The sequence below is a fragment of the Stigmatopora argus genome, chromosome 14 (genome assembly GCF_051989625.1).
Source record: "Stigmatopora argus isolate UIUO_Sarg chromosome 14, RoL_Sarg_1.0, whole genome shotgun sequence".
Classification (NCBI taxonomy): domain Eukaryota; kingdom Metazoa; phylum Chordata; class Actinopteri; order Syngnathiformes; family Syngnathidae; genus Stigmatopora; species Stigmatopora argus.
In genome coordinates, this window is record NC_135400.1 from 11520451 (window position 1) to 11538934 (window position 18484).

At 42.5% G+C, this 18484-nt stretch overlaps 3 protein-coding genes and 1 long non-coding RNA gene across 6 annotated transcripts; 1 reads left to right on the forward strand and 3 right to left on the reverse strand.

The window, feature by feature from the left end:
- The first annotated feature begins 605 nt into the window (after positions 1–605).
- On the forward strand, positions 606–11246 carry map3k14a (mitogen-activated protein kinase kinase kinase 14a). Of its 2 annotated transcripts, none has more exons than XM_077618396.1 (16): positions 606–686; positions 4217–4537; positions 4606–4675; positions 4738–4975; positions 5486–5848; positions 5920–6054; positions 6474–6603; positions 6681–6809; positions 7764–7868; positions 7937–8094; positions 8400–8550; positions 9733–9987; positions 10080–10189; positions 10304–10442; positions 10558–10697; positions 10926–11246. In XM_077618396.1, exons 2-16 carry the CDS (start codon positions 4225–4227, stop codon positions 11085–11087), a joined length of 2598 nt encoding a protein of 865 aa, XP_077474522.1. In that variant the 5' UTR covers positions 606–686; positions 4217–4224; the 3' UTR covers positions 11088–11246. The 2 variants fall into 2 exon arrangements, with proteins under 2 accessions (XP_077474522.1, XP_077474523.1); XM_077618397.1 differs by lacking the exon at positions 606–686 and adding an exon at positions 2805–3016.
- Positions 5226–9459, reverse strand: LOC144088132 (uncharacterized). The gene is made up of 5 exons (XR_013304814.1): positions 9365–9459; positions 8349–8477; positions 6576–6772; positions 5863–6043; positions 5226–5772 (listed from the first exon to the last, which is right to left on the reverse strand). It is a non-coding gene; the product is annotated as an uncharacterized LOC144088132 (long non-coding RNA).
- Positions 11247–11370: 124 nt separating the features above from the next.
- Positions 11371–14741, reverse strand: LOC144088131 (apoptosis regulator BAX-like). The gene is made up of 6 exons (XM_077618399.1): positions 14606–14741; positions 13724–13772; positions 13490–13648; positions 13254–13389; positions 12392–12496; positions 11371–12316 (listed from the first exon to the last, which is right to left on the reverse strand). Exons 1-6 carry the CDS (start codon positions 14676–14678, stop codon positions 12218–12220), a joined length of 621 nt encoding a protein of 206 aa, XP_077474525.1. The 5' UTR covers positions 14679–14741; the 3' UTR covers positions 11371–12217.
- Positions 14742–16233: 1492 nt separating this feature from the next.
- Positions 16234–18469, reverse strand: LOC144088623 (ADP-ribosylation factor-like protein 5B). 2 transcript variants are annotated; one of them, XM_077619136.1, is made up of 6 exons: positions 18331–18469; positions 17756–17816; positions 17544–17691; positions 17318–17401; positions 17102–17253; positions 16234–17035 (listed from the first exon to the last, which is right to left on the reverse strand). In XM_077619136.1, the coding sequence occupies exons 1-6, from the start codon at positions 18374–18376 to the stop codon at positions 16987–16989; spliced, it is 540 nt and encodes a 179-aa protein (XP_077475262.1). In that variant the 5' UTR covers positions 18377–18469; the 3' UTR covers positions 16234–16986. The 2 variants fall into 2 exon arrangements, with proteins under 2 accessions (XP_077475262.1, XP_077475261.1); XM_077619135.1 differs by having other exon boundaries at positions 16234–17253.
- Positions 18470–18484: the final 15 nt, after the last annotated feature.

An 18484-nucleotide genomic window follows, 5' to 3' on the forward strand; every position in this document is an offset into this window, starting at 1 on the left:
TTGTTAAAATGTACTGAAATCTTGAAAACTTGGTTACTATTTCAAGCACTTGTGTCGCCATCTAGTGGAAACGTTGTGCTAATACTTTTTTAAACGACTAAAGTTTCCGTATTTTTCCGCAGTAGTTAAAACAATGTTCTTTGAATGTAATTGTGGTAAGTAATGGAAATAAAACGAATATGCAAATAAGTTTTATGGTCATAACGTGCAAAAGTACTATTTATTTAAACTATGATGTGGCAAGTAGCATATTTTTTTGATATTTCTGAAGTTGGTGTAAAGCATGTTGAAACTGACAAGTATTTCGGTGGTTAGTTTTTTTAATTAAAAAGTGAATAAAAAATAAAACAACAACTTCAAACTGAGGAGCAAAAAGAAATTACTCTTAGACCATTCGCCGAAACAGGATACACCACATGTTTTAAATTCAAGTTAAAATAATTGCTGCTGCCTTCATGACATAAATAATGTCACCAAACTATATTTTGGTTCAAATAAAGCTATATTAAGCCTGTTTAAATCACAAAAGTCGAAATGTTGATACAGCATTTAATGCCAATATGTTATAAACGTATTTTCTTGGTTTTAGTTTGAAAAATGAAATCACCCCGGAAAAAAACACAAATTCTCTCAAACTTACTTTTCCATCATCAGTAAACGACCAACGCCTACTAATAAGACGCTTGGTAAGTAAACAAAAGTCAACCGGATTGTACTTTTAGTCGATTTTGATCCTGCCAAGATTGCATCTTTCATTTGTATTCTTCGCGAGGTCCACATTTAATGCGAACTAAACCTATTTTTGTCCGTTTCCGGTTCGGTTTGGCGAGAACGTTTTCTTAGGTTCGAAGTTTGCATGGAAGAAAAAGTCATGTCATCAGTTAATAATATATAATAAACTCTGATTGTTAACAAAAGTGGTATTTCAGTAATCCTATTTAGTTGCAAGTTGTCTCCACTTGTAAGCTATTGCGTGTCGTTATATTCGCTTATTGAGAAGAAAAAAAATTGAGGCCCGTCTTTTGAATTACATTTTGCAAACACCAATTTTCCACTTTGTCTCGAAAAAGTTTAATGGAGTAAATATTTTTAAAAATACATATAACTTCCCTTATAATTTAGTTTATTGTCAGACATGAAAACCAAATAATTGCATATGTAATAGAGTGTTATTATGCTCACAGAATAAAGCAGATCTGATGAAAACATACACAAAAAAATGTTCTAATACAGTACAAGAACTATTAACTCATTGCCTCCTATTGGCAACAATAGACATTAAATTCATTACAAAAAACTGGCAGGATGCCTTTCTCTTTATCATTTCGTGCCATTGACGGCGTAGGAAGTCCAATTTATTTAGACTTTGAGGGCCCTTCATCAATTTGCGACTCCCAGTCAAAATTGGACGTCTTGCGCTGTCAATGGCAATCGATGAGGGAAAGCTGCAAATCAGTGTGAACACTCATTGTCAAAAGTAATTTTGCACCAATGCCATTTTTTGGTTTCTCATAACCCTTTTTTTTTTAAATAGTAAATATATTTTTCCTTTTAGTGTTAAATTACTGCATACTCAAATGTAAAATAATTGCTATCATGGCTTGGCCAAACATTTCCTAGCAACCTTTCATATTGATATTTTTTATTCTATAACAATTTTAGCCTTGATTAAATGTCTCATGTAAAAAAAATAAAAAAGTAAAATAAAATAAAAAACAGAAAAATATGCTGTTTTTTAATCTTCATTTACATTTGTCCTCCTAGCATCTAGCTTCTACTCCTGGATATTTTTGTAAAGTTTTGAAAGGCAAACATTAACATGAAACATTACCATAACGATGAAGTAATTCCAAGACAACCAAAACTGAAATCGTGGGTTGACTCTATACAGTGATCCAACTTTTTTCAGTCCTAAACAAACAATAGACATGTGACAATCAACATGACATGTTTTTGTATAATTATATCTGTCATTTGGCAAGCGACGAAACAATTTGTGTACAGGATTTGCCAGGCGTTCTTTGTGAAATACTGAGCCAAGTGTGGGACAGTGAAAGTCGAGCCCCTTTTTTCACTACTCTTACTAAAGCCTTTGGAATTTCATTAATCTGCGTGGGTGGGTGTACGCGCCACATCTAAGCTCAAGATAGCCACTGTCGCTGCGCAACGTTGAAATCAAGAGTATACTCGCGATGCGAGAGTATACATTCCACAATGTGTATTATTATGACTGTAGTTTAGAGTAGTAATGTCCCCATCTGAGTCTAAGTCTCGGATAGTGTTGGATTTTGTCACAAGATTGGATTCGAACCAGTAGTCGCGACAGCTTTCAGTGTAAAATTTGTATTTTTTGAGTAGGTAACAGCAGGGCTTACTTTGATATAAAAAATATGACCTGTCATTTACTGGTTTGGGTCGGTATCGGCAAAACACACCTTCAAAAAAATGTCATCCCAACAGAAGTTTTCTCACATGCTAAGGTACAATTGGTCATCAATAACGATGCATTACTACGACTAAGGTATGACAGGTCAGGGAAAGTGTGACATTCCTCAAAATGGATTGGACGCCTAGCCTTGTCAATGACACGAGTTAACAAGAAAGTGACTTGAAAATGCCTCAATGTTAATAGCAAGTGAGCAAAAATCCCACCCATGGCAGACATAGCCAAAAAAATCCCCACTCTCAGTAATCAATCCATTTTCTAGTGGGTTCAAATGAATTCAGTTTTGCTTTGTCGCTTTTTTTGTTGTCATGCTTCTCTGCACCCAAGCCGTTTCCCCTAAATCGACTAACTCCTCCTACCAAAGGAGTGCAGCAGCAGAAGAGCAAATGCCAGGAGCACAAAGGACAGGAATCGCTTTCAAGCAAGTCAGATTTCGATACACTTTCTCTGGGAGAATTTTGAACTCATTTCTTTTTTGTTCCTTGTCACGTCTACTTTCTTTTCGTTTGTCCGGGGTGTGTTCTTAAAAGGGAGTTCCATTCAAATCGCTTTGTTCGGCGGCGGTAGAAGGTAATGACCTCACTCCACCAACAGCTTGAAACACAACACGCATTCTCACTGCCGTCTTGGATGAAAACTATCCTGACGAACAGTTTCCGCGTTAAAGGATGGAGTGTTTAATGCGACACGACCAGTCTTACTTGTCTATTGTTTGGGCTTAAGTGTCGTGCACTTCCCTGAACTGGAAAAGCAATACTTGAATTGACATCACTCTCTTTACGCCGGCAAAATACATTTTCTCAGAAGTATGCAAACTTCTTTTCTCCTAGGGTAGATTTATAACTTGAAATACTACACTTTCCTACATGGATTTCAAAATGTTCTGACTTTGGAGAGGCACTGTTTAAGTGACTAGTTCCAATAGTGTGAAAGTTCAAAACTGCAACTTAAGCTTCTTGTGCAGGCCATATTTAACATTATTTTCATCATTGTGCCAGAAAAGTGGCAGTTAGCCCACAGGCTACAGCTTGGACAGCCCTGCCTTAATTTATAGACAGACGGCAGTAGACGTCAAATCTATTTGGAATGGAGGGCTGGCAATGAATGAACAAATGTTCCTTTCCTGGAAATGTCAGTGTAGCTGATTGAAGGCACCATACAGAATAAATGTCATCTGAGGTGTCGGGTTTACTTGTCAGGGACAGGCAATAGTAGCAAAGAAAACCTGGCAAACCCAAAAAATACATCAAAATTCTTAACTTACGTTCAGAAATGAGTCACATCATGAAGTCATTGGCTGCTATTGAAGCAGGTCGATGTCCAAACCGTTGGACTGGGAGATGCTGGCAGCCATTATAGCCTGTAAATCGTCCAGGATTCAATCCAAGTGGAAATCTGGAATGGAAGTTGGAGAAAATGCTCCATAATGAGGATTCAATTTGCAAAGATAATTGGCAACAGGATTGATTTGATGTGTATCGCTGTCATACGCTGCCACTCTTCCCCATCAAATGGATTGAACAACCAAAATGTGTAGTCTTTCCATAGTAAGATCCTATTATACGTGTTTTTTTTCAGAGGGTGGGGACGGATTATTTGTTTTTAGTTATTTTATATGGGAAAATTTGATTTGAGATAAGAGTACATACGAGCTCGGTCCTGGAACGCATTAAGCTCATATCTCAAGATATTACTGTACTCCAAAAATCGTCGTATCGGCCACTAGCTGAGGTTGACTTTTTCCAATGTTACTAAATCTATTTTTTGCAGCAGAAGATATGGCAGTAAGGCAGAGAATCTTCAACTCCACCGCCCCGTTTTGCGGGTCAACGCTGTCCGACCTGAAGGCTTCGTACCCGAAATGCGTGGCGGCGGAGAAAGGGACGCAGCCGCAGCAGCAGCACCACCAGCTCCAACAGAAGCAGCAACACCCTGGGGAAGAAGAGGAGGAGGAAGAGCAATGGAAAAGCTCCAAAGTGGACTACATTGCTCGTCTGAGCCCTCTTTTGAACAAAGTGCTGACTCAGGGCACGGCCGAGCAAGTGGGCCAAACGCCGCTGAAGAGCTCCCCCTTCGTCGCGCAGGCCGAATGTAATCGCCGCCGTTTTATCGTCGCCGAGCGTTCGATAGTACGATGACCTGACCGTGAGTTCCTCCAGGTGAAAGCCAGGATTCCCAGGAGTTTAGCCCGTCCTGCTTCGAACGTTCCTACGTTCCCTCCTCTGCCAGGTACGAGTTAGGCCTCAGAAGTCACACGGCGGCCGGGTTTGAATCCCCGCTTTTGGTTTCAGTCTGCAGCCGGAGCACAACAACGTGGCGTGTCCGACCACGGCCTCCGTCCGTGGCGCCGCCCCGCTCGGCCTGAGGAAAAAGCCACGCAAAAGGGTCAAGCGCAAAGGCCGGAAAAAAGTCACCTGGGAGGAGAAGAAGAAAGAGGGGGCGGAGCAACGTAGCAGATGTCGGACGGCGACAGGAGTGTCTTCTGGAGTTCCTGAGCAGGAGAGCGGCAGCTCCCTGTTGCATATTCGGGTAAGCACAAGCCCGAATTCAAATCCCAATCACCTGATTTTGATACCTGGGCAATTTATTATGGAGAAAAAAGCATGTGAATAGGAGAAATATTTGCATATTTCAAATAATATCACTCTTACATATTATTATCTTGCATAGCTAGCATAATGTACTCCTACCGTTAGCTGTTTCCGCCAATGTGGTGACTCTGCAAAGTAGATATTTTATATTACCTCCTGCCTCATTATTTATTTAGATTCCTTTAAAGTTCAAAAGTCAATGAATACATCTTAAAACCACACATTTTTATCAGGGCCAATTTCCTGATTGGTTCGTGGGACATCCCTAAGCATAATTGGATCAAATAGTCATGATACTCCATTCGCTACCTGCTTTCTCAGTCCATATGGATTGGGCGCCTCCATTTTAGAAATATAAACTGTAGTTTTCGTTAGCTAACTACCACAGCACATAATCTGTATATTATATTGGTAAACTGCAATAATGATATTTTTTTTCCTGATGCAGCATCATTTACCGGGAGGAGGACGGCGGCCCCTCAGTCCCTCGTGCTGCGGTAGTTTGGAAGAGGGGGGCGTGACGCCCCCTCTCTACGGCACCCGGGCGTACGACGCGCCGGCCTGGCCCGCGGCGTTCGCGGCCGGCCCGTGCGGCTTTCGCTCCTACGCGGCGGACAGCGACTCGCTCAGCAGCGCCGGCGACTGCTCGCTGGCGCTCATCGGGTTGCGGGGGAGCGTCAGCCAAGGCGACCCGTGCTACGCCGGGCCCCTCTTCAAAGAGGTGCAGCGCGCCGCCTGGGAGGAGGAGGACGCAGACGAGTGGCGGTCCCACCAGTCCGTCCGCAACGAGGGGATCATTTTTTATAATCAAGTGAGCTCTTTTACCGTTTGTGGACGAGCGGGTTGCGATGACGTTGACCGAGTTGCCTTTTCCCACCACAGAATTTCCAGCCCGTCGATTCCGAGTATAAAGAAGGGAGGGAGTTTGTCCTGTCCCAGTTTATCAAAGACGGCTCCTACGGCCAAGTCCACAGCGCTCGAGATGTCAACACGGGCTTCAAGTTTGCTGTGAAAAAGGTAACAAGAAATCTTATCAGTGTCCAAAAAGAACTGTTTCTGATGTCTAAGTAGGACATTTCATTTCAATGCCAGGCAACATGTTGATTTTCAGTCATTTTAGGGTTTTCACAGTGACTTCTTGTTTTGAGTCCAATACCTTTTAGGTCATTCCAAGGTCATTTTCTGGGTAAATTTCTGTTCTTTTGGTTTTGACTCACTTTTTGATGATTTTGAGTTATTCTGGATCACATTTGAGTAACTGCCTGTTCATTTTGGAACCATTTGAAGAAAGTTTATTTTGTCAGAAATAACAACCGTTCATTTTTAGAGCAGACTTTGTTCGCCTAACAATTTCAATGGAAGCCTATAAGTTCAATTATTAGTTGCTATTGATGGCGATAAACGTCCAATCCCTTTGATTTTTTTTCTTCCTCGAGATCGCCCTGAAGAGGTTCAACAGCGAGGAGGCCAGCACGTGGAGTGCCCTCCGATCCCCTCGCATTTTGGAGCTCTTTGGAATTATTCGAGACGGGCCTTACGTTTTTTTTCTCATGGACCACAAATCTGGTAAGCGCTTCTCCAACTCTTCTGGCAATAATTTGCCCCGCCAAAGCGATGGGAAATAAAACGGCGTTTCTTTCCAGGGTCACTGGGTCAGCTGATAATGCGGCGCGGGCGGCTGCCGGAGGACCGGAGCCTCTACTACCTGTTGCAAGTGGCAACGGCGTTGGAGTACCTGGCCAAGAAGAGAGTGGTACATCTCGATGTTAAAGGTATAGGGCTACCGCAAACGATCTTTCGGTGCTCAGCTAACCGCTAATTAATTTTGCGCCAAGTCGGTTTATAGGGCTGAGCAACGGTTACTCGTTTTAATCAAGTGCAATTCATCGCATACAGCTCTGGGGTCCTGTGTGGAGTTTACATGTTCTCCCCGGGCCTGCATGGGTTTGCTCCGGGTACTCCGTTTTCCTCCCACATTCCAAAGACATGCATGCTATGCTGATTGGACACTCTAAATTGCCCCTAGGTATGAGTGTGAGAGTGAATGGTTGTCCATCTCCTCGTGCCCTGCTATTGGCTGGCCACCAATTCAGGGTGTCCGCTGCCTCTGGCCCAAAGTCTGCTGGGATAGGCTACAGCACCCCCGCCACCCTAGTGAGGACAAAGCGGTTCAGAAAATGAATGACTTAATTAATGTGCGTTAACCAATCATGTTGTTGTTTTTATGTTTCAGCTGTAGGTTGAAATGAGTTTGTCAAATGTAGTCGTCCAATCTATTTAAACAGGGAGGGTTGGCAGGAAATTAATGACAGCTGCTGGTTTGGGGAATTTCCACACAGTGACTCAGCCACTGCTTAGAACCCAAAGGGCAAAAAAAGTGCTAGATCCGTGATTTTAACTCATTGGCTGTCATTGACGGCGCTAGATGTCCAATCCATTTGAAATGTGTGGGCCTGGAAGCCAATAAATGAATGTTTAAAATTAATACTAGGGAGATACTATATCATATGATAAGAATTAAAGTAGGAATCAAATTCTTTCTTTTCCACTGTATGACCGGCTAGAAGTCTTTTTTGTTCTCTCCTTCCCCCTATCTTTTTTTGTCGCTGTGCAGCTGCTCTGTTTCCAATTAAACACCGCTGCAAGTATGCACAAGTCATGGAAGTCATCCAACTTCCATCTCCCCAATCCAATCCAATCCCCCCCCCCCCTACTTTGTCCCTCAGCCGACAACGTGTTGCTGTCCGAGGACGGCGGAGAGTCCTTCCTGTGCGACTTTGGCCACGCCGAGAGATTGGACATTTTCGGGCAGAGTCTCACCCAGTCCCGAGGTACGGGGAAGGCTGAATCGGGGTCAGTTGCTTCATTTCTCGTCCACTGACCTTTTCGCCAAACGCAGAGCTGAAAGGTACCGAGACGCACATGGCCCCCGAGATGGTGAGGGGTGAACCCCGTGGAGCCAGAGCAGATGTGTGGAGCAGCTGCTGCATGTTACTGCACATGCTGAACGGGTGTCAACCTTGGACGAGATATTATACCTGTAGACTCTTCCTCAAGGTAACATGGCGTCCGACGTACAAACATAATCGTGTTGCAGTTTTGCCAATGTTTTTTTGACCGATTTTTTTTTCAATGTTTCTTCAATTTGATGTCAAGTCTGCCACTCGTTTTAAGTCCACGGTCAATGCCAATCTAACGCTTTAGCACATTAGCTTAGCTCCTGTGCTAATCACTTATGCTAGCAGAGGGTTCAAGTCCGCTAGCCTGTTTTTTCCAATTTTGCCGGATCGGGATGCAACTCTAAAACATACCAACAATCCGTAGTCAAGGTGACGCCATCGGTGATTTTACGTCGTCAACAGATCGCCAACGAGCCGCCGCCGCTCCGAGAGATACCGCCGGACTGTGGGCCGCTGACAACGCGGGTGATCCAGGCGGGACTGCGGAAGGATCCCAACGAGAGAGCGTCAGCCAGTGAAATAAAGGAACGAGTGGCCATAGCGTTCCATCAAGGTGCCTATTTTCATATTTATTTGTTTTAAATCTAGTAGTCCAAAAATGACTGTCATTCAAATGAACATTCTGGAGCTGCAGTTTTAATTGATTAATCTCTCAATTAATAAATTCGATTAATTGGGCAATCAGAAAACAAACATTGAATACGTTGCATTTGAGAAGTGTAAACATTTTTTTTATCTGCACAGCCATTGGTGCCAAGATTATACTTTCAAAAGAGCATTAAATACCAATGCAAAATGAAATAGTTATCTTAATATTATATTGTGATGAAGAACAACCAACATATTTTTTTCACATTTCTTTACATATTCATTAATTAGTTAAATGTGTAAAGTTAGTATTTACATTTAATACTGTTTGAACCTATTCTTGTTGAAATGTGCGTTTTTAAACAAAGAAAATATTCATACTGTATGTCAAAAGTGAGCACATTAGCGGCACATTTCACCTTGATTAGTACATAAACAGTCTTTGCTAGCATAGTGATTAGCCACTCGCGACTAGCGCTAGCATGGTGCTAATCGCTAATTACCATAATACTTGCAGAAAAACGATAGTATAACCTCCACAATCAAATACAACACTTTAAGAATTCTGTTTTTTTTATATGAATTTTCGAACACGACTTAGTTTCACAAAATTAAAAGCATTAAGGCTTAATCTATAACATGCTGACTCACCTCAAACTCTTCAATCCCTTGCTTACTGGAGCTCAGGAGAAGATTTTATCTCGACGACCACAGCTCGTGGACGTCGAGATAAAATGTATAGACATTGTTTTAAATGATTTTTACGATATCATTCTTACCAGAAGCTTGTTTGGCTCATTCACGGTGCTCACTCACGAGTCAATGTGACCATGGTAAACGAGAGCTGTGTCATATTCTTTGCCACCAGAGGGCATAGTTTCCCCCGACTCAAAAAACCTAAATACGACTCCATTCCAATGCCACTCTAATTGATATAATCACCGAAGCAACAAAACTGAAAAGTGTTGCTTTCTAACCCAAATCCTTAGTAATTACTGCATTGGAACATCATTCATTCACTAACCCCCCTTCTACTTGGAATGGATTAGACGCACACTAATGATAAACATTCATTTCGGTCTAACAAGAACCACGCGATTCAACGGTTATCAACGTCAATGGCAGTGAACCTAACCTTTGCTTACAGTTGGCGGACTCAGAAGCCCATGGAGCACACCGTACACAGAGCCCCTCTTTTTGGTCAACCAACCTCCTGACCCCCCGCCAGCGAAGAGCCAAGAATACGAGGAGACTGAAGACGACAGGCTGGCAATCGCACGGGAGAACGACAGCCGTGAAGACGAGGACGACGTCCGGGAACCGGGAACCCTTTTGGACATAGAGCACCCGAAAAAGATCGGCGACGTCGTCCCGGAACTGGAGTTGCGTAAACTGGAGCGAGGTGAGCCCTCCGTCCGCTTTTTAGGTTCATCTACGCACTTTAAACGCTTTCATGTTTTTTGTTTTTGCTTTTTGTGGGATTGCGGGGAGCAGATTTCTACCTGAGCAGTCTTTCCCAGCTTCATTCTGCCGAAATCCAGGAGCAACTCTTGTCCTGTCTCAGCAGCGACACGTACTCCAACTGGGATCCCTGGGACAAAAAGGTGACTGTCACTGCCATTAATGGGGATAGATGTCAAATGCATGTATTTATTTTTAATAATCAGAAATAGTCACTTGCCCTATAGAGTTTTATACTTTGCGCTGCCCACCTTCAGGACTCGGGCCGCTGGTCGCTAAACCCCGGCGACGACTGCAGCTCGGGCGTCTGCTCCGACATGGGCCAGCTGGACGGGCAGCAGAACGTCAGTCTGGATCTTGTGGGCCACTCGCCGCCTCAACCCTGCTGCTTCCAAGGTAGACCTCCCAAAGTCCACATCTCCCGTTTTTCCTTTCTGTTTTTTCCCTTTGGCTCACCTGGATTTTTTCTTCTGCCACTTTGTTTCTCTCTTTCCATCCAATGGACTCTTAGATATTCAAAAACAAACGGTAGCATGTCACCCGGGCTCGGGGGTGGACGTCTGCATTCGAGACTTCAACGGGAAAAGCATCCACATCCGAGAAACGCGGCGGGTGAAGGTGGGCCACATCGCCACTGGCATCAGCGATCAGGTGAGAGCTTCCTTTCGCTAACTTGTTAAGGTGTCATTACACTCTGGGGCGGAGCTATAGGGTGGGGATTTGGGGGGGTCCAGAGCCTCCTGTTTGGAGAGGGGGTTAAAAATTCAAAAACTAGCTAAAGAAGTGGCTTTAGAATCTTAGCAATAGCTTGCACGTGATGCTAATGTAATTAGCATACAAATGTCGTTTATGAAGTGTGTCACTTGTCCACTTTTTTAGATCTCTGAGAGAGTTTTCACCTTGGAGATTCAACCGGGCCAAACGGTGGCTCACAACGTGGAGGTGCAAGAGTCGGGACTGAAGCTCCGCTGCGTCCCGGCTCCAGACTTTTCCGTCTCTTGGAGGTGGCGGATCCGGGACGGAGTGCTAGAAACCAGATGAGGAAAAAAATCCAGTTTTGTCCCTCCATTATTGATCTGTCATTTCTTTTTAAAAAGGTACTTCAGAGCATGAATTACATTCAACAGGGAACCTTTCTTATATTATGTAGAAATGGATTTGACATCTACAAGTGATAAACTTCGACTTGCATTAACCATTCCAACGCTTTTTACATTCTTTTTTTGCTGTCATTTTCCTGTGTGAAGTACTATGGGACTTAATCTGCAAAGAACAGTATAGAACTATTTTACTCGACTTATAATGCAACAAAGAAAAACAAAACAAGAGTTAAATGTTTAATACCCAGATTACAAGATTCAAAGTAACAAACTCATTTCAAAGTGAATTTTTTTGCCCAAAAAGGCTTGACTTCAAACTTTTACAAATGTCATAGAAAAAACTGAACAGTTCATCGTAAAAAAAAAGAAACAAAATCAAGGCACTCACAAACAAATGATTTTTTTTTTTCTCTGAAAACCAAATTTTGAACTACTCCCATAGAAATAATACAGTACTGTACTTTATAAAGACACCCAAGTCTATTACAAATGCTGGTCAAGTGTGACTAAACATGAACTATTTGGCCTCCACGTGGAAAGAGAAAAGCTCTTTTAACCTTGTCAGTTGTCCACATATTGCTTTGCATACAGGAGTCAAAAAGATGACCGAAATAGGCTTTTTTTTCTTTTCATATTCCTGAAAATGTGATTGTAAAGTACAGCGAGAGGCCAATAAATTGATTGCACATTGACAAATAGTAGTTGAATTCTCAATGAAATGAAACAGGGGGGGCTCATCCTCCAAATGAAAAAGAATTCATAATCCATACCACGAGGGTCTGAAGTGGTCAGTAGAAAACAAAAATACAGTGACTTTTTTTCCTTATCTGTCCCATAAAAGTAAAAAATAAATTACTTAAAACCCATTCCCTCACTCCAGAGTGGTCGCCCCGCCCACCTCCGCGCAGCCTTTTAGTGCACATGGCTGAGAAAACACAGGGAGAGAGAAAGTGAGAGAGAGAGAGAGAGAGAGGGTGCTACGACAGCGCCGCGGTCCTTAGAAAAAAAAGTTCGAGTCTCATGCAAGTCCTTTGTTCTCCTCGGCCTCCTTTCCACCCGTGGGCGCACCGCTCACATTTTACGAACCACTATGGCGAAGGTGATGACCCCGGCAATGATCACGCCCACCATTTGCCATCCGGGAGTACCAAAGTAGGAGCGCATACCCTCCTGGAATGGAAAAACAAATTGGAATCCAAATGAAGCAATTGGACGTAAAAGTGGAGATTTTCCCCGTGTCCTTACCCAGCCCCCTTGCTCCCTGATCCAATGGAGAAGGTGCTCACGGAGGTAGCCGATGGTCCAGTCGATAATAGTTTTGATGATGTCGGGTAGACTGGTCAGGAGAGCCTGCGCACAAAATGGAGGCTATTTCAGACCTTGGCCAGTAAGAGAAGGCCAAGATTATGGCTTACCTTATGTTCTCGCATATACCATATTTTCACGACTATAAGGCGCACATAAGTCTTAAATTTTCTCCAAAATAGACTGGGCGCCTTATAATCCAGTGCGCTTTATATATGGACCAATACTAAAATTGTTGTCACGATAAAATAAAATAAATCAGTCGATAGGGTACACCATCCTTTACAGCTCTCACAACTATGGCAAGCAGCCCCCGACTCTACTATTTTCCCCGTAGAAAAAGTACTGCGCAGTGACTGCTGGGATATGTAGTTATTTTGTCAATATACCCAATGGATAGTGGCCTGTATACATCGACATCAACACAGCTTTACGAAGCATGGAAAGCAGCGTTGGAATAGTTATGCTAGCTACTAGCTAGCTACTATTTGCGAATGGATTGTGGCCTGTATACATCAACACAGCTTTACAAAGCATGGAAAGCAGCATTGGAAAAGTTATGCTAGCTACTAGCTAGCTACTATTTGCGAATGGATTGTGGCTTGTATACATCAACATCAACACAGTTTTACGAAGCATGGAAAGCAGCGTTGGAATAGTTACGCTAGCTACTAGCTAGCTACTATTTGCGAATGGATTGTCACAGAGACCGACCGATGGCTGCCAGCCTCGCAAGTCAAAAATATTTTGACACGTGCCTGGGCTGGTAGTGTGTAAGGGAATAAGATCAAGTCAGACTCACTTTGATAATGAGTCGACAGGCAAAGTAAAAGAGGGTGACCACTCGGCCCCAGTTGAACTTTCCGTCGGCGAAGATCTCAATGGCCACCTTCACAAACACCTCTTTGGTGGGCATCAACGAGGAGCAGTTGATCATACTGAGCGAGAAAAGTTTCAATCCAAAAGCTTAAATTTTACCATAAAAAGTAGATTAGATCCAAAAACTAATCTATAGTTTCTCTCGGTCATCCCACTTACTTCTGAAGCTCCACGTTGCCATCCAGCACATCTCCGATCTCCTGCAGGCAATGGGCCAGCCTTTTTTCGCCGGGGTCGCATATCTCACTTCCGCCCAACTGGGCTCGGGTCACCTCGGTTTTTTGGTCGCCGTGCCGACGGATTCGCTCGTAAATGAAACTGCAATGGGGGGGATAAAATATTTTGCATGAATTAAGATAAACTAACTATATTTTCATGTGATTTGGAGCTTACTCCTTTAAGAGAAGAGTGCCCAGTTCCAGAATCTGCTCTGTGGTGTCTCCTACAAAAACAAAAACAAACATGATCAAGAAAGTACTTTATTCAGTGGATGATTCATAAATTACTGAATTGCTCAACGTTGGAATTACAAACGTTAGTTGAAATTACAAGATGATTGTTTCCGTAAACGCCCTAGTTTAAAACTAATGAGGTGGTGCATCATGGGACTTAACCACACAAGTTCATTCAGGAATTTCCTATGTTGGGCCTTCAGTCTATCACTAAGGAGAAAGAAAATTATAATTCGTTGGTGATAAACATCAATAGTTCAAAATTTTGGACGTCAAGGGGCGTCAATAACAGCTAATGAGTTAGAGTAATTTAAAAACTTTCAACGGACTGATTCACAGACAAATTAGACCCCTGCATTATGCGAGTCGAACCAATAAGTTTTTTTATTTTATTCTGGGATTACATCATTCATTTTGCCCCTAAAATTGATTGGGATTAAATCGTGAATCGAACCAAAATCGCGATATTGGGGGGAGGGTTGGTTAAGACTTTATTCCTAATGCAAGACCAACAAACGCCCAGCTTTGATATAAAACAGGGTTAGCTTGTCATAAAACATACGTATTTGGGTAAAAAGTGGCTGATGGGTATCGTTTTTTTTCCTCGACTTGTATCTCGAAAGTAAAACTTGAAGCTAACGCGAGGCTAGCCTCCCGCTACTCCCGGCAATGAGGCTGACTGTCGTCAACAAGCGATTACGCTATAGCTTTAAAACACGAACAAAGGATGTCGTGGACGCATTGCGCACGTGTTCCGAACAGTCGACGACGCTGTCACGGGTAGTTTTCGGGGGGATAACAAAGCTAAAGCTGGCTAACCTACCTTGTCCCTCTCTTCCGCCGTGAGCTGCCATCTTGTTTAAACGCAAACAGCGCTTCTGCTCGAACTTCCGCATTAAAATAAAACACGTGACCGCTTGCTATCTTGCTCATTGTCGCGAACCGGGTCAATGAGGTCATCTTTTGTTTCTGTCTTCAATAAATCTAACAGATGGATATTTATATTACTGGTACAAATGTAGGTGTTTTTAAAACGTACTGTTTTGTGTTGTACATATATGAAAAGGTCAAATTTTGTGAATGACGTCACTTCCTACCTGTCAGTAAAACAAAATGAAAGTGTTTTTTTTTAGATTTTAATTTATTTTTTTAACTCATTAAAATTATATCTGAGCCAAAGTTGCTTCAAAATGATCTGCTTACTACTTACACACGCAAACTAAAGCATTGAGGTCATTTCTTAAATCAACTCATTAGCTGCAATAAATGGTCAATCCATTTGGACTTTGAGGGCTGGCAGCAATATCAATGGCGGCAGGTGATCAGCATTTACATGGGTTGGCCCTCTGAAGAAAACGGTAACTTAATGTTGCCCACAACAAAAATGAGTTTGACACCCCTGTTCTAGCGGTGCTTCACCTGCCTGACCTCATAGTCATCATTTCTGTTCTCTTGCTTAGAGAACTTGAGAGGCGGAGTCACGATGACATCACCTGTGTGATTTTTAACAGCGAGTCTGAGGATGTTATTGCACAATCGCACTATCAGCCGCATGACCTCACAGTGAGCACCGTGCTGTTTATCTGTTCTCTGGCATAGAGGAGGTTCTTATGGTGACATCGCGCTCTGTATTTTTGAAACACTCAGCATGCAATGGACGCCCAGCCGAGGTGGCACCCCTGCTTTAGGAAATCTTCCTACCAGGAAGGATGACAATCCTAAGTGGCGTCAGTTCTTGGCTCTCGACATCGGCGAGAAGCTTTCTGTCAGTCGGCGGCCGTCATCACCACCTCGGTGGCGCGGCACCGCCTCAAACTGAACGTAGTCCTCCTCACGGGAAATCCACCACACATGTCCTGTTGTATCGGGTCACCGGAAGCTGCTCCACTCGAGTCCCAAACCATAAATGTTGGCACCACCTGAACACCATAAATTCCATGTTGAGCTGCATGCACTGCAAGAAGATGCCGCTACAGTTTTATCCGTGTCTTTACACCCACATATCTTACAGCAAAACAGAGAAACAAGTCCCCGCGGCGCTCGGACGCTTGGCGCAGGCCGCCAGTTCCGTCGTGGCGGCCGGTGGACGCGCCACCTATTGGCTTCTGGAGAGCGCCAAGAGAAAATTGCTTTACTGCTTCAAGATGGCGTTGATGCTGTATGTCACAGTGTGCATCAGGAACCTGGTGGTGGATTGTGTTGACCTGCTTGCAGCCATTCTTTACTTGGTTGTCTTGTTCAAATTGTGAAATCAGGCCAAAACACATAAAACGCAATACTGCAAAGCACATTTTGAGCAAAAGTGTACTTTTCCATTTCAAACAGTGCTCAAAAATTAATCAAATCCTTCATTTAAAAAAAACAGCTCATACAAGTAATATAAACTGGCACAAATTGCTAACAGTATTGAGAAAAAAAATGAATTCACACAGTAAGAGGCGCTCCAAAAAGTTGAAGTCAATATATCATTTAATGAGTCATGCATACCTTATTATTAATACCAACTCGTAAGAAAAAGGCACAATACATTCATTAAACAGAAAAGAGTAAACTTGCTCCCCCAAATTAGAATTTTAATTAGTAATTGTCTCTAAAGAAATAAATAATAGTGTAAAAATATATATATTTTAACCAATTGTTTGGATTCATAGTTTTAAATATTAAAAAGTGGATCAAACCCTAACAGGTTTTAGATTTATATAATAAATATATACACAGTGTTTTCTTGCGGTACAAGAAACTCCCATTTTTCAAGATTTGAGCTGTTTAGGCAATATTTTTGCATTGTGAGCGTCAAGTGACTGAATGCAATTCAAAACTACCGTATTTTCACAGATATAGGGCGCACTTAAACGTCTAATATTTTCTCTTGTGCACCTTGTTTATATGCATTACCTGTACAAGTATGTCATAAAGATCCCCTTTTTGTTGTTAAATCATTCCTTCGAGAAATCCCACATAAACAACATCATAAAAACTAGGTCCTTTTCCCACGTTGATAAGAGTTTTAAAAACAACATCTATTCATTTGTTCTTAATTAGAGCAGTGAGTTGTACAAGTATACAGATAATTGCCTACTGAACAATCCGAATGTCACGACTATGACCTTTTTGTACATCAATCACGTTTGACGTGCATCTGGTTCATCTGAGGTAGGCCGTGACCTAGTTTTCCACGCTGTAATCTTTGCAAAAAGATGATCTTCAGGAAGCTACCACCCGTGAATGCATCCAATTCAGTCCGGCGGTAAGGCTGGAAGACAAAACCAAAGTCATCTTGACGTCATTTTTAGAAACGCATCGACGTCCGGAGACCGACCCTTCGCCGGTGAGGCCGCAACACGGCTCCACGTGCCAGCTGTGCGAGGTGACGGCGTCCAGCGTGAGGTGCCTCGAGATCTCGGTCGCCGTCATGGAGCCTTTCACGTCCTGTTTATTGGCCAGCACCAGAACAGAGGCGCTCTGCAAGTCCTGCACCCAGACGCTCTCGTAAAAAAAACGTGCACGTAAAATTGGATAAAAATTGTACACTTACGTCGTGCGCGAGCATTCGGTGGAGCTCGTCTTTGGTGAGCGTTAATCGCAGCGGGTCGGTGCTGTCTACCACCAGGATGACAATCTGAAAAATGCGTCGTTGACAAAATGTTCAAAAACCATTTGCAAGCATGCACTGATTGTTGCTATCAATCCAGCGCAACAAAAAGCTGATAAATGCTTATGCAACCGTGCGGGAGAGGACATTTTTATCGTTATCAGCATACCTCAGTGTTGGAGTAGTAGGAGTACCAGGTGTTGCGAAGGCTGCTCTGGCCTCCGATGTCCCACATCAAAAAGTGTGTGTTCCCCACGCTAATCTGCTCTACGTTGCTGCCCACCGTCGGCGTCGTCTCGACCGCTTCTTTCGTCAAACTAAAAGGCAGTCATAGACAACATGAATATGGGAATGAAAGCAAATTAGGAGAAGTTTACTTACAACTGGTAGAGGATGGTCGTCTTGCCCGCGTTGTCCAGACCGATGATGATGACTTTGTGCTCTGAAAGAAAGATTTTGTGCGATTCCTTCATTTTAAAGGTCATAGGTCAAACCCTATTCTGGCTCCATTTAAAAACAACTGTTTTTTTTTATTGTTTAGGCTATTTCTGATGGATTTTTCAATTATTGGAAGTTTTTTTTCATCATTAAAGTGGAGGAACTATACAAAAACATGAATTTAAGAACATTTCATTTATAGAAACTCAAAAAAGTTGTTTATTATCCAATTATACATGTTATATTAATGTATGAATAGTAAGCGCAGAGTTAGATACATGGTTTCATGGGAGAATGACTATAAAGAGATATCGCCATATGTAAATATTACAATTTGGTAGGAAGAAATACATTTATGATATTGACCAGTCTATTACGATAAGCTAATACTAATATATAGACTGGCTAAGTAGTTACACAATATATTATAACATCTAATTTCAGAATGTTAGTAACACAAATATTTTGGGAGGGAAAACTGAAATATATATAATAAATAGAAAATATAATATTCTTACCTCTGTTTCCAAAGACTGTCATCATCTTGGTGAGGAAGAATCCCATTTGTGTAAAGAAGAAAATATTTCCTCCTTGAAGTTGAACCGTAATGACTGTCAACTAAGCTCTCAGCTGTTTTATTTCACAAGATAAGACCGGAAATGAGACGCCCCG